The sequence below is a fragment of the Centrocercus urophasianus genome, unplaced genomic scaffold (genome assembly GCF_019232065.1).
Source record: "Centrocercus urophasianus isolate 14NV4802_14NV808 unplaced genomic scaffold, USGS_Curo_1.0 seq_29, whole genome shotgun sequence".
NCBI classification, from domain to species: Eukaryota; Metazoa; Chordata; class Aves; order Galliformes; family Phasianidae; genus Centrocercus; species Centrocercus urophasianus.
Window position 1 is genome coordinate 8480705 of NW_024884855.1, and position 14400 is coordinate 8495104.

The following is a 14400-nucleotide window of genomic DNA, read 5'->3' on the forward strand; positions in this document are numbered from 1 at the left end:
AAAGGCAATGGGATTCTTGAACCCTTGGATTGGTGGTCGTTAAGCAGCAACCCAAAAAAAGGGTTGTTAATCACCAGAATAGGCTCCTCAGGGATGTGGGTTGAGTCACCATCCCTGGATGTGTTTAAAATCCGTTTGGATGTGGTGCTCAGAGACATGATTTAGCAGAGGGCTGTTAGTTAGGGCAGCATGGTTAGGTTTTTGTTGGACTCAATGATCTTTAAGGTCTTTTCCAACCGGAACAATTCTATGATTCTATGAATTTGTCCTCAAGCAGGGAGATGAAGCACAGTTGTCCCCATGAGCCGAGCAGCGCTGCCGTTAACAAACACACACAGATACAGGCCTCTTAAATAGATTTTGTTTTTAATTTGGACGTTGATAACTCCGCAAAATACTTCTCCCAGTCCCTTTTCCAAAGTACATCCATAAATATACTAATTCTTCAGCCAACACTGTTAAAAAAAGAACTCACACCTTTTTCAGAAGCCGCGGATCCCCCGTCACTCCCTCTCCCAGCACCTCACCCGTTAGTCGCCTTTCACCACAATGTGACATACTGAGCAGCTCTTCAGCTCATCAAACAACTCAAAGAAAAAGAAAATCAAAACCAAGGCTTTAGAGAAATCCTGAACACAGGCAGCCCTTCACATCACTGTTCCCTGTCCCTAACACATCTTACTGAGGCCGGATTTCAGCTCAAGTGTTTCGAGTCTGCTGCCATGAGACAGGCAGAGGTACATGGCAAGAACGCTTCCTCCCCCTGTCAGCTTTCAAAGGAAATCTGCAGGGGAAATTCTAGGGTAGATACATTACCGAATGACCCCAGGAACCTTCCTAATCCAGCTTCTACAGACAACCACAGAACCAATTCAACTGAACAGCATCAGAAACCCGAGCGTAACACTGCACTAACAGCACAGGGTGGTTACTGTCATTGCCAGCTCTGCACACAGCTCCTGAAAGCAACCTGTGGGGAAGGGTCTGCGCCTGTGCTGCCACCTTCCCTACAGCTCACCCCTCCACTTCCCACAGCTGAGCAGCACCATTGGTTTCAGTCTCAAAACCAGGACATCTCCCAGCACCACGCATGCAGAAATGCCTTTCCACACTTCCCTGCAGCCCAAGTTTCTCCCAGAGCAGAATAAAAGCAGAATCTGTTTCTATGCTTCCCTACTCACACCAGCCCCCCCCTCCTCCAGCTCCTCAGCCTTTGTGCAACACTACAAATCCACCTGCAACGAACGACCAGGACAACAGCACACACTTGCTCCACTCTCCCGTCTCCATCCGCAGGCAGGGCTGCTGGTTCTGGGGCCCAGGACTCACCCGCAGAGAGCAGCCCACAGAAGGGCACTTCCAGCACTGCATCATTTCCCAACAGCCCCACCGCCTCTCCAACGTGCACAACCCCAGCTTGGTGCATACAAAACAGGCTCACTGAGACCCAAACCCACTCCTGTTAAGGTTTACACTAGCAACTCAGCTGCTGCGCAGTACCCCACCTGCTGCCAAAAGGAAGCAGAAAACGAAACCCAAACAACCAACACAAGGGATGCAGAGGGCTTTGCTTTCCTCTCTCAGGCAGCAAATCCATCCTCAGCACCCGCCCTGTCAGCACTGAAGCAGGGCTGCTTCAGGGGGGCGTTTTCAAACAGCCTGCAAAACACCAGCCAAACTCGCACAGAAGCCCTGCAGGGGTGACTGACACATTAAATATACAACTGAGGCCAGCTTTTAAAACGTCTTGGAAAATAACCTGCACACACATACTCACACACACACACTTTGGCACACAAGCCTTAAGTTATATCACTTGAAACATTTCAAAGTCAGAGAGATATTGAATTGGGTTTTTTTGTTTTCTTTTTTTTTTTGCCTTGCATAAAGGTATCAAGCAGTGGTGTTGGTGCAGCATGAGGGTTGAGTACAAATGCTGAACAGTTCAAGCTGTTTGTGTGGTGCTGCTCAACGCTTGCACTCCAATTACTGTCCCAAAGCAGAAGCTAGCTGAATACATACACGAATATAAAAACTAACAGACATTCCTGGTTTTCAATGTGAAAACGGTAAAACGTAACTGAGTAATTGTGCATTTGCCATAGGGTCCTTGGGAAAAGGAACCATAAAAATATTTTTTCTTTTTTTTTTTAATAAAAGTTTGTTTGTTTGTTTTTCTTTAAACCCTTAACTTAATTAAAGAGCAAATTATACACCTATAAGCAGAGTTCAGAACCACTTTACTGACAGCCCGGAAGTCCATACATCAAACTAATTCCCAGTGGCAATTCCAGACACTGGAACAGCTCTCGGCTCCAAGGGGCCGGTGTTCCTGAAAGATCTGCAGCTCTGGCTAACCTCATTAGCCAGCAGGAAGCAAAGACTCGTTCAACCCTCATCCATCTCAGCCAACACTCCCTTGACAGACTGCAGCCGAGCAGCTGCCTGCCAAGCAGAGCCTCACACACGCGGCCGTGCCTGGCTCTGGGAGCATCAGAGCTGGCAATCTGGGTAAGAAACCTGAGTCCTGGCGATTTCAACCCATATCAGGCTGTAACAAGGAGAATACAAGCACCAAGCTTATGTTTTCTTATTACTCAGAGAATAGACCGATTCCAGCTACTGAGAAACAGCTTCCAGAAGGAGAGCCAGGAGGAGTTTCAGTGACAGAGAAACTAGCTGTGCAATAAGAAAGTGCATTTAAAGGTATCTTAAAACCAGATTAAAGATCAAATCGCCACTCGACAGGAGGGAGAATTAAGCTCCAGCAGCCATGCTCCTTGGGCTGGTGGGTTAACATTCAGGCTCTCTCTCTTGCGAGTCCGAGGGGCAGGAGAGAAGCGTGCCTTCCCGTGCTCCGGCAGGGACACAGTCCTCCTGGCAGGCCATGCTCTCCTGCCCCGTTTGCTTCTGTGCAGTATCAGTTCTGGACAGCTGTCATCGGAATTCATAGATAGGAGCGCTGTGCTCAGGAACATGAGTTAAATTCAATGACTGATACCTGGGAGAGAGGAAAAAGATGGATGAGGAGATTACACAGGGCAACGGAACCCCCCGCCTCCAGCTAAGAGCTCCTGTCCAGCAGCTGCAGCCAGGTGGGCTCTCCCTTTCCTTTGGGGCAGCCTCGGAGGCATTCAAGCAATGGCTTTTCAGTGGTGCCAAACCCCTGGCAGGACTCAGCTTCGTTCCTCATTTCCATTCCCACATCTTGAAGCTACCTGCAGCCAGGCTGCCATCGAGCAGGGCTGACTGCGGGCTTTGGACACCTTTTGAAGTTTGACAACTTTCATGTTCAAACAGTGTTTGCTTCAACTGAAAATTAGACTCAAATCTTTCAAAGCTTAGCTTAAGGGGATTCATCTGAAAGCCTCCCAGGCACCTTCCTTCCTTCTGAGAGCTTCCAGACACCCTACAGATTCGCTCGCTGTGCGTGACAAATATCTTTATTATTTATCCAAAGCTAGGGAAAAGAGCTCTCACAGCTACTTGTCAGATAGCTCTAACAAAAAAAAAAAAACACCACCACCACCACCAATTAACTTTGACTGTTCCCTGCATCTTGCAGCAACACCTCAAGCACCTTGGAGTACAAAGCACTGGCCTAACAAGACACCTGCCTGAAGGGAGCAGCAGGAGAGCTGTTACAGGTGAGAAGGCACTGAGGCTCTCTCTCCCAGGTCCCTCTGATATCTTCTGAAGGGCCAAAGCACGGAGAAGCTCAGAGCCTGAACTACTTAAGGCTTTTACAGGCAATCCCAACAAAGGTTTGCAGGCTGGAGCTGGATAGACGCTAACAGTGAACCACAGTTGGGGTCTGCCTCCCAGCACCTCACAAACACATCAGATCATTGCTTCACTGCTCCACAGCATGTTTCCATACAGTGTTTCTCTGCAGCATGCTGCCAGCTCAGTTACCATCAGCCATGCAAAAGGCAGCACTTTAAACCACGCAGATGGGCCAAGCACACAGACCCTCCCTCCGCATCGGGGTCCAGCCACCAGACCAAATCCCCTCCCCACCAAAATAAGTGTGCTGCCTGGCTGCTCCCAGGACTGCAGATGGGCAGAAGAGGAGTCCCTGCTTTGTCTGAGGAGGCACCCTAAAAGGAAGCAAGGTTCCTTACCATTCTGAACTCCTATGGTAGTAATAGCCTTCTATAGACGCTGCTGACTTCTGGAAGCAGATGTAATAGAAACCAGCAAAGGAAGCACCGCTGATGTCTTTGATAGTGTGGTCTGGCACTAGGAACTGTTCCTGCTCACAAAACATAAGCTGCATTTAGAAATGCTGGTCAAATATCCCCTCCCTCACCCCAACTGGCCCTCCCAAGTTGAGTACCAGCACCTATTAACACAAAGCACTCCTGGGTGAGCATTCCCTGCATTCCTAGCAGCCCAGACCAGGACTTCTGTGGTTTTTTTTTATCACCTGGCATTGCAAGCACCTTACAGGGAAGCAAGAACTGAGAGCAAAACCACTTTTAAAGAGCATACACAATCAATTTTAGTCCAACTCCTGCCCCTTCCAAACCAGAGGCCAGTCACAAAATCAACAATCAGAGCTGCCTGAGGATCCCCTCCCTTCACAGCTGCACAAAGCAGTCGAGAGAGAGGACTCAACTCAGCTGTAGAGCCAAGAGGGGTGGACTGGTCAGCAAACTGCATCAAACCCAGCACAGAGGCTGGAGACACTGATTCTCTCAGCATCTGGAGAATCACTAAGCATGATGATGCTCTTGTTGTGTTTTCAGGTATGACTGCAGCCCTTAAGGATGCAATTAGCTGACTAGACAGGAGTCACACTGGGATTTGCAAATATGGCAGGTTAATGAGGTCGGATAGGGCAAGATCTTTCGTTAGGCCAGCACCAGTAGTTGAGAAAGCTTTCAAGTCCCTGTCAGTCACTTGTAAGCAGCTCATCAGAGAAGGCAGCACACAGTTTACCTTCCATCTCATGAAGACATAGTCCCCGTTTTTCAGATCCTCATAATCAAAGTCATCAGAGTTAAATGTTTTTGCATACTGGTAGAAAGCTTGGAATTTCCCCTAGAACAAAAGAAAAACAAGTAAACACAAAAACCAGGAGGCTTACTCCAGGAAAAGTGCTTATTAGTGCCAGCTGCTATTCTGGAGGAAAAGAAAGAGGACGTCCTCACTGAAGGGATTGCTCTTCCCTCAGAGCAGCAGTGAGTGCATGGCCCAGGACGAGCACAGGGCAACAAGGACTGCAGCCATCCGCAACCACATCCAGCCTGGTTGCAGAAGGTCCTGCACTTCTTGGGGTGTATACATGTTGACAAAAATATAATAAACATCAGTCTGGAAAGCAGCAGCAAAGGTCAAGGCAGCAAAATAATCAGCCAGCTGCTGTGGCCCTGATCCAGGGCACACCCTGGCCTGGTGAGAATGTGGAGGTTGCTGGTGCCACAAGACACAGGTGCCTGTGCCAGAGGAGCACCTTGCCCCTTCTCCACTTTGTTTTGCACCAAGAGTTCAAAGCAAGGAGCGTGTTCTCATAGGAATGAAAGAGATGGAAATTGCTCCTGCTTCCCTTCCAAGTCCAGGGCCAACAATTGCATAGCAAGACATCCTCTCCATTCCTAGAGGTCTCAGCTCAGTCTGCTGAAGAGACCTCCAGACACCAAGACTCTGGCAGAGGGAGGAGGGCACCCCAAAGGAGAGCTCCTTGCATGGACACTCTCAGTACCTCACCTATACCAGCTGCTCAGCCAGGACTGCATCAGACCTGCATGTGGCCCCTGATTTATTTACCCAGTGTTTACGATCCACATCTTCATCAGCATCCCACTTGCGTGTTAAGAAAGGGTGCTTTTTACTGATTATTTCCCCTTCAAAGAAAGTAGTTAGGGTTGGGTACTCCTAGGAGAGAAGAGAAGTAAGATCGTTTGTCACTTAGTGGCCCGAACTCAGCAAAAGGCAGCATCTCACAGCAAGGGCTCCAGGCTTCTCAAGGATCTTGGAGAAGCACAGTAAGAAGTGTCACACCCATGAAACACCTCTCACTGACCGTTCAGCACACAGCACACCACACTGGATGGATGCAGACAGAAGCACATAAAGATCTGAATTGTTTAGGTTATGTTTTCTTCTAGCACAAAGCTGACTGCAGGGTCAGGCTGGGTTCTGGTCAGACCCTAAAGGATGCCAGATAAGCTTCCTTCCTTCAGGTCTCCCATCAAGGCCCATCATATTTGCTCCATATGCCAAGAACAGCAGACTTAAGCCATTAACCTATTTAGCAGTCAATTTTGCTGCATGGTCAACCCCTTTGCTTCCTCCTTCTAGTGGCAGCTTCTCCTACCTCACCAGGAAAAAGAAAAGCCTTTGAACAGCATCTTCCCATGCTGTTTTGCAATTAGCACTCACCTCTGTAAGGCCTTTAATCTTCAAGTATCCACAGAGATAGGAGTTTTCCATGTCCACATGCTAGAAAAAAAGTGCAAAGTCCCACTATTAGCATGCACAAGAAGGCACTCAATTGATCCAAAGCTATTTCTAACCCCAAGAGCCTCCAACGCTCGATTCTGCTTCAGTTGGTACAGACCACCCAGCTCACAGCCACCCCAAGGCTGGGGGGGCATGGGAAGAGGATTTAAAGGTGCTCAGCCATCTTCTCATGGCCTGGCTGCTTTCAGCTCTTCCCACTCTCAGCCAGAGGTCTCTGCCTCATATCCAGATCTGGCACACAAAGCCTTCTCAGAAGGCAGGTGATGTCTTATGCATCTTCCCCAGATCTAATGCTTTTGTGTCACTCCTCTTGTAAGTTCCCGAGCTGCATCTCGCCGCTTCTGCTATGCAGAAATGAAGCAGTGGGATGCTTCTGCTCTGAGCGCCTTTCAAGCAGGGGGATTTTCCAAGCCTTCCCCTGCCATCTCCAGATTGGTTTTCAAAGCAAGAAGTGAATTATTTAGAGAAGTGCAAGCATCAGCTGTGGGAAGATGGCTTTCCCCCCCCGCGATCAAAGAAAAGCCACATTTCTGTGTGCCGAGCACAGGGAGAGCAGGCAGCCATCTCTTCTCATCCGACACGCACAGAACAGCGTTTTTTAGCACAAAGATCGAGCCAGCCTCTGTGAGAAAGCAGCATGCAGTGAACTAAACAGCCATAGGATGTCTCCATCAGAGCAAACTGTAGCAGGTACATTTGTGCTGTTGACAGGTGGAAGACTGGATGAGAAAGCAGAGGGCATAACTCACACTGCCCCATCTGCTGACCCTGGGGCTCTGACTTCACTTCCCAGTGCCAAGCCATGCATCACGCTGCATCACTGCTGCACACCCAGCCTGGGTCCCTCGATCTGACACCATCAAAGCAGGAGCAGGGCTGTGATTTGCCACAGGAAAGCATGCATCAGATGTCTGGTTTCCCCACACACTAACGACTCCACACCGCTACCCAAAGTGAGTGTGCCAGTGCCTCTGACTAAAAATGAAGCATGCAAGGTGACAGTGACTCCAGAGAGGATTAGGAAAGCCCCATTCTCCAGAACTGTCTGGTTGCATTCCTAGTACAGCAGAACTGCTGCACTCCTCCCTTGGTTCTCCACACAGCCACCAGCACCACGGGATGAGGAACCCAAACTCCAGCACAGGGACCTGGATCCTCGCTGAATTCCAGCTAGGCCTGAAATACAGGCTGCCCCGCTGCTGGGGACTTCCTGGGCACCTCCCAGCACAGGGCAGGCTCCCACCCTTCCTCCGGGCAGCCCAGAGGCACACGGGCACCCCATGGCTGAGGGGAATGAGGAAGAGACCTCGTGTTAGGTATCTCAGCAGCCACAAGGAGAAATAGGGGCAAAAGTGTGAGAGGAAATGGGAAGAGATCCCTGGTTAGGGATCCTATCAGTCCTGAGGGGAAAAAGGAAATGAAGCCGAGAGGGGAGAGGAGCACAGAGGAGCACAGAGCCGGGCGGGAGGCTGCCAGAAGGTTCAGACCCACTCAGAGAGATCTGAGGAATTGGGGAAAGGAGCCGTAAGAAAAACAGGAGACTGAGGGCCCGCGGAGATCCAGGAAAGGGGCTCCCGAACCGGGGGGTGCCGAAGGAGCGGGGAGGACTCGGGGAACGGCGTTCCAAAGGAGCGTGGGAGCACCGCCCGCCCGGCTCTGCGGCCGTCAGGGGAAGGCCCGAGGCCCAGCGAGGGGAAACGCGGCCCGGCCCGAGGGCGGCCCCTCACCTGCATGACGACCTCCACCTCGTAGGCGTTGCCCTTGCTGCGCTGCTGCCCGCGGAACTTGGCGCCACTGTACAGCAGCGAGGTGGCCACGCCGGGCTGCGCCGTGTTGATGGGAGGCGGCGGCACCAAGCTGCTGGCGGCCGCCCCGGAGGGAGCCGAGGAGGCCGAACCCGCGGCTCCGCCCGCGCGGCACCGCTCGCTGCGCACCGGCATCTCGGGAGGATCCCCGGGAGCCAGCGTGGCCGGGGCTCAGCGGCCGCCGCCGGGGCCGCCGCCCGCGCTCCGCTCCCTTCACGCCCAGGCCGCCACCACCGCCGCCGCCTGGCTCGGGGCCTCCCGGCAACGCCTTCGCGCTCTCCCATTGGCCGCGAGGGCCCTGCGGGAGGGCGGGACGGAACGCTGATTGGCGAAGAGCTCTTCCTCCCGGCACGCTTTGCCGCGAGGGCTGCTGGGAAGCGTAGTTTCTTTTCCCCGCGCCTCACGCGACGGGACGGCCGAAGGGGCAAAACGCGTTCTCCGCGCGGATTGGTCGGCGCGGGGGCAGCATGGCGGCGCCCGGGGCGACGCGTTGAGGTGAGGGAGGCCGCTCTGTTTCCCCTCCGCGCGCGGCTCCTCCTGGTTCTCCTCTGCTCTCCCCACCGTGATGTGGCGCCGCCGCCGCCTCCTGCAGGCCCTGGGTCGCCTCCCGGCTCTCGCAGCCCGGGGCCGCCCGCTGGGGCCGGGCGGGGGTCGAGCTTACGCCCCTCCCGCAGGTGAGGTGCGGCCCCCCGGGAGGGCTCCGGATCCCCGTCTGAGAAGGGGGAGCTCGGCGGGGGGGTCCTGAGGGCGTTTAGTGAGAGACCCCCCGTCAAGGTCACCTGAGGGTTGGGGGGGGGTGTCGGGTTCCGGCCTTCAGAATGGGCTGGACAAAGTGAGAAGTGGTAAAATCCGCTCCGAATTGGGTAAGGAGGCAGTGGGGCCTCGCTCTGAGCTGTTGCTTTTCCGTTCGTGGATTTGAAGTTGCGGATGGGATGGCAATGACCTCCTCCACCCCTTCCCAGGCGTGGCTCAGGCACGTGCTGGGCTGTACGACCTCTCTACAGATCTTGCTGGAAACACGTGGATGGGAGGGAGGTAATCGTGTTTCATTGAAGTGTGGTGGAGCCATTGGGAGCCCACGGAGGGGCCTCTCAGGTGCCAGAATCCTCTCAGATCTGTGCTCCAGCAGTGTGGCATTTCCTGAGGCCCTGAAACTTTCAGGGGGCCGAGAATGAGTGCATCCCCTTCCCTCTCCTGCTAGGCCCATGTTGGCAGGGAGCAGTGCGCAGTGACAGTCAGTCAGGAGGTGGATTAAATGGGCTCAGCATTTATGAGCTGGTTGTAATTGTCATGGGAATCATGCAGACTCTTCCTGCTTTTAAGTGGGTGAGATGAGTCCAGCAGCACTCCCTCCCTCGTAAACCAAGCTCTTGGGATTTTGCTGGCAGTGCTTGGAGTGGTGCTGGTATGAAAATAGGCTCCTTGGAAAGCAGAGCAGCAGTTCCCTGTGCTCACCGTGCTGGGGAGCAGGTGTGCACCTGAGCTGCTGGGTGGGATGTGTGGGCTGCAGTGAGCTGAGGGCAGTGGTTCCTCCCCAGTGACTCAGCTGCCACGTGCAACATGTCTGACACATGATCCTGCTGCTGTGCACAGGGTTCCTGGCTCCTGCAGGCGGTGTCTGCAAGAAACCTGCTCCTATGGGTGGTCAGGGTAGCTGGGGCACTGCTGTGGGTGTCATCAGTATCGTGACATCTCCCAGGTTGAATAGAGCTTACTAAAATGGAGAGGGGCTGGGGAGTGGATGAAATGAGTGGATTTCGTGACGGTTGTGTGGGCTGCAGCAGCTCTGAGGGCTCCCTGTGTTCTGACCTGTGACTGGGAGAAGGGAAGGGGACCAAACCTCTTCTCACTGCCCTTTCAACTGCTCTGTTTTCAACCCCCAGAGAGGAAGCGGTTTTACCAGAATGTGAGCATCTCACAAGGAGAAGGTGAGTGCAGGTGAGGGCTGGTACTCATGCAGGGAGTTTTCACCACAAGGCAGTGGCACGCCTGCAGGCCCTGTTGTGCAAATGGGCTGTTTGTCACCAGCATGCTTTGTCCTTTTGTCATTTGTAGTAAAACCACGTGGTGGTGGGAAAGTTTCCAGCATCATTTGGGGGAAGGGCAATGTCAAAATGCTGATGATGGTTGGAAACTTGCTGATTCCGTGCCCCTTTCAGCTCCAGCTCTCAGCTTGTTCCCTCTATGGGGTAGTCTGTTGTTCCTTAGTGCGTGCTCCTTTTTAATTCCCCAGGATTTCTACTCTGATTCCCCAGGAGGCTTTGAAATCAACCTGGACCACCGGAAGCTGAAAACACCCCAGGCCAAGCTCTTCACTGTCCCCAGTGAGGCCTTAGCCATTGCAGTGGCAACAGAATGGGACTCTCAGAAAGACACCATCAAGTTCTACACTATGCACCTGGTGAGCACAGCAGGTCAGAGTGTTGAAGCACAAAAATGGTCTCCAGAGGCAGAACACAGAGAGAGCAGGCTGTCCTAATGTCAGTTGAAGTGGGAACAGGAGTTCAGCACCTTGGCTGAGCACTCTGGACAACTTGAGGCTGTACAGGCAGCTGGGTACTGGCTAGAGGACTGGGAAGGAAACTTGTGTCACTGGGGAGTTTGAGAAGGGGCTCGAGAGCATTTCTGGAGACAGCAAGGGGTATGAGGAAGCTGGATAAATCCTATTATATGAGCCATGGTCTGGCTCTACATTTCCCTCTTAAGTGAGCTTCTTGATTCTGGGAGTCTGTCCCAGATTCTTCTGCTTATGCTTGACCTAGTACAATGGAAGCTGCTGCTTCCTCAAGCCTTGGATACCAGGGATTTCAGCTGCCTTTATCCTGCAGACCACACTGTGCAACACAGCTCTGGACAATCCCACTCAGCGAAACAAAGTGCAGCTGATCCGTGCAGCTGTGAAGTTCCTGGAGACTGACACTCTCTGGTAAGAGAATGTGGGATGCACTGGCACAGAGGAGGGGTTGTCTTGTTGCTGAGTGGTTTTTTGGAAGAGAGGTTGAGAGAACTGAGGGAAAATGTCTGGTCTAACAAAGTCATTGCAGGGCCCTGGTCTGTCCTGGCTTTGGCCCAGGGGTTTGGATTAGTTTAGTCCAGTCCTATGTCCACAAATCTAGTGGAACTTCATGCATTTAAAGGGCATAGATATGAAGGAGAACAGAGATCTGCTCCTCTGTTGAAATTTGTTTTGGAGATGTCCGTGTTGGGCAGGGGGCAGGAGCTGCTAGAAACGAGGATTTCCTTGGCAGAAAAGCTAAGAAAGGCTTGGGAGAATGTCATCCCAGTGCCCTGGCACTCCTGTACCATAAAGGCGTAGGGAGCTTAGATTACCTGTACTAGTAGCAAAATGGACTTTGCTCTTTAAAGCTCTTGTGGGTTGTAGAATCCAGCCTACCCAAGCTCATATCTCACAGTCCCAGCCTCTGAGGTGTCCACTAGCAACTGCTCTGCTCCTGAAAAGAAAGGGAAACACCTTGCTCTTTGTTTGTGACTTTATGGCGTTGGGCTGGTCTGGGTGGTGGCTGGTGAGTGCTGAGCCGAGCCACTGGGCATGTGAGGCAGCAGGAGGGGCCCTGTGGGATTTGTCCCATGCTCTCATCACTAAATCTTGCTGCATACTCTGGCCAGTTTCAGGTAATCTGCTGGCTTGTGTTGTACGGATTGTAGCTCTGTTATAGAGCTGCATAGAACTGTCCTTTCTAGAACAATAAAAAGCTCTGAATTTGGGGAAGAGAGGAGGGATTGTACCCAGTCACAGCTGCTGGTAGGGTGGACAAGAAGCCTATGCTCCCCATGCTGTGGTCTATGGAGGGCACAGACTTCCTTCCCAGGAGTGCTGTAGTCTGGCTGGGAGCAGTCTGACAGCTTGTGAGTGAACACCCACGTGGCTTTGTTGTGCAATGTTCCAGCTATCGTGTGGAGGAGCCAGCTGCCTTGGCAGAGCTGCAGAAGAAAGAATGGGATCCCATTGTTGCCTGGGCTGAGAAAAGGTGAGAGGTTAAAGCTATTTCTGAAGGCCCATAGCTGTAGTGCTCGTGACTCAGAACTGCAAGATCCACGAGCTTTTCTAAAGGGCCATGTGATCGTGTCAGGTACAACGTGGCAATTGGATCCTCTACCAGCATCATGGGACCAAACATCCCAGCCAGCACCAGGGACACCTTCATCAGCCACCTGGCCTCCTACAACATGTGGGCTCTGCAAGGTGAGAGGCTGTGTGGGCTGCACAAGGGCAGGAGAGCTCCTCTCAATGAGAGAGAGGAGAGACTGTAATGTTTTTCCCTCCTGCTGATATGGCCAGAGGTGATCTGAGCATTGAGGTCACTGCGGTGATGGTGTTCAGGAGAGCAGTATTGTGCTGTTAATTGCACATCTGGCTGTTAGGAGCCCAGATGGGAGCGGGGAGGCATCACTGTGATCTGCCTGAGGGGGGACCACAGCCTGACTGTCCTTTCAGAGCATGGGAAGATGCTGCTGTAATGCTGCGGAAAACAACCATGAATGTTGTTTGTTTTGGATTTTTCCCTTCCAGGTATAGAATATGTAATCACCCAGCTGAAATCTCTGATTCTGTCCATGGGCCTGATTGACAGGCACATTACAGTAGAGAAAGCCGTGCTTCTGTCTCGGCTGGAGGAAGAATACCAGGTAAATTATGTTACAGAGCAACCCTATAATTCAAATAGCAATAATCTCAGCATGACAAATGCACCCCCCCACCACAAATAACTGGCGGGGGAAGTGCCTGCTATTACCAGAGAGGTTCCACTCCACTAGTCTGGAGCACGCTGCTGTAGAGCAACATGATAGATGCAACAGCCCAGGGTGCTCTTGGGGCTGCCAGTTTCGTTTTGCAGAACCCAGGTGGCTGCTTTTCTCCCTCTCTAATCTGAAGTGCAAAGCCATGGATGGCTTCTCTTACTGTGGGTTTTCCAGCCCGGAGGCCTTGCTAGACACCAAACTATTATTAAATTGTTTCCTGTGAGATCACAAGCTGGAATCTGGCCTGGTGTGAAGCTCTCCCTGACCCAAAACAGCTGAAGTTGGTGAGAGTATTTTCATCCTCCCTTTTTAAGGGGTTTTGCTTCAGAGCTCAGTACAGAGGAAGCATGTCCTTCCACCATATTCATCCAGAGATCTCCCTACCCTAGTAGTGCGCAGTCAGCACAGCTCCTGGAGGGCTGTCTGTGTTTCCAAGACATGAGAAAGGAGGCTGAGTTGCCTAGCAGCTCGGTCTGTAATCCAGTTCTGAACTGACTCGTGTTCCTCCTCTCCTTCAGATTCAGCGGTGGGGCAATGTGGAGTGGGCCCACGACTATGATCTGTGTGAGCTGCGTGCTCGTGCAGCAGCTGGGACTCTCTTTGTTCATCTCTGTTCAGAGAGCTCGACTGTAAAACACAAGCTGTTGCGGGACTAAGGCTGCGGGACTGGGTGGAGGAGGAAGATGCCAATGAATTGCTGCCATGACCCAGAGAGGGTAACCACCATTCTGCCACCACAGCTTGTCTGGGATCAGCCTTGTGCTGAGGAACTGCAGCTTTATGGGCAGCTCGTTGCTGCAGTGCAGCGCCAGCAGTTTTGAGCCCACGAGGAGGAAAGGTCAAGGTGAGCTCCCTCTGCGTTTTCAAGGCAGCAGCATTGTCCATTACCAGTGTCTGTAATTCATGAGAGGAGCTCCCTTGAAAGAAACAGCTTCCTGGGCAGGGCACAGCACAGACACACCTAGCATATGCCACATGTCTTCATAGCTGCCAGCTCCTGACACACACTTGTTATGGAAATCTGAAAACAGACTCCGTTGCATCTGTTCTTCATCCCTCAGTGTGCCTGTATGTAACACCAGGGTCTCTCTGTTTGATTAAAGGCACGCCTCTGCAAGATACTGAAAGCTAATGTTGCTGAGTATTTCTTTGTTTTAATTGTCAAGCCGTGGTGTAGATTCTGAGCTGCTGGGCTCTGTGCAGGTGGGGGAATGGCTGTAGGCAGAAAGTCACCGAGCAGAGCTGAGCAGGCACTAGCTATCAGATGGATTAGCTCTCTCCGTGTCTCTGTGTGAGTCTCTCTGTGCTAGGTGCCCTGTCCTAGCAGCCAAGGAGCAGCAGGGAGGGGGAAACCTGGGCTGCAGCC

At 52.3% G+C, this 14400-nt stretch overlaps 2 protein-coding genes across 3 annotated transcripts; one reads left to right on the forward strand and one right to left on the reverse strand.

The window, feature by feature from the left end:
- Window positions 1-349: 349 nt before the first annotated feature.
- On the reverse strand, window positions 350-8408 carry GID4 (GID complex subunit 4 homolog). 2 transcript variants are annotated; one of them, XM_042828239.1, is made up of 7 exons: window positions 8196-8408; window positions 6388-6447; window positions 5773-5880; window positions 4945-5046; window positions 4125-4255; window positions 2919-3001; window positions 350-2833 (listed from the first exon to the last, which is right to left on the reverse strand). In XM_042828239.1, exons 1-6 carry the CDS (start codon window positions 8406-8408, stop codon window positions 2938-2940), a joined length of 678 nt encoding a protein of 225 aa, XP_042684173.1. In that variant the 3' UTR covers window positions 350-2833; window positions 2919-2937. The 2 variants fall into 2 exon arrangements, with proteins under 2 accessions (XP_042684173.1, XP_042684172.1); XM_042828238.1 differs by having other exon boundaries at window positions 350-3001.
- A 415-nt stretch (window positions 8409-8823) lies between these two features.
- On the forward strand, window positions 8824-14161 carry ATPAF2 (ATP synthase mitochondrial F1 complex assembly factor 2). The gene is made up of 8 exons (XM_042828292.1): window positions 8824-8947; window positions 10157-10201; window positions 10529-10674; window positions 11102-11199; window positions 12182-12262; window positions 12365-12477; window positions 12805-12920; window positions 13553-14161. The coding sequence occupies exons 1-8, from the start codon at window positions 8839-8841 to the stop codon at window positions 13688-13690; spliced, it is 846 nt and encodes a 281-aa protein (XP_042684226.1). The 5' UTR covers window positions 8824-8838; the 3' UTR covers window positions 13691-14161.
- Window positions 14162-14400: the final 239 nt, after the last annotated feature.

Coding starts and splice junctions, on each gene's coding strand:
- GID4 (XM_042828239.1), bottom strand. CDS start 8,408: ATGCCGGTGCGCAGCGAGCGGTGCCGCGCGGGCGGAGCCGCGGGTTCG. Junction 6,448..8,195: donor AGGTGGAGGTCGTCATGCAG/GTGAGGGGCCGC, acceptor CTTTTTTTCTAG/CATGTGGACATGGAAAACTC. Junction 5,881..6,387: donor AGATTAAAGGCCTTACAGAG/GTGAGTGCTAAT, acceptor CTTCTCTCCTAG/GAGTACCCAACCCTAACTAC.
- ATPAF2 (XM_042828292.1), top strand. CDS start 8,839: ATGTGGCGCCGCCGCCGCCTCCTGCAGGCCCTGGGTCGCCTCCCGGCT. Junction 12,478..12,804: donor CAACATGTGGGCTCTGCAAG/GTGAGAGGCTGT, acceptor TTTCCCTTCCAG/GTATAGAATATGTAATCACC. Junction 12,921..13,552: donor GGCTGGAGGAAGAATACCAG/GTAAATTATGTT, acceptor CCTCTCCTTCAG/ATTCAGCGGTGGGGCAATGT.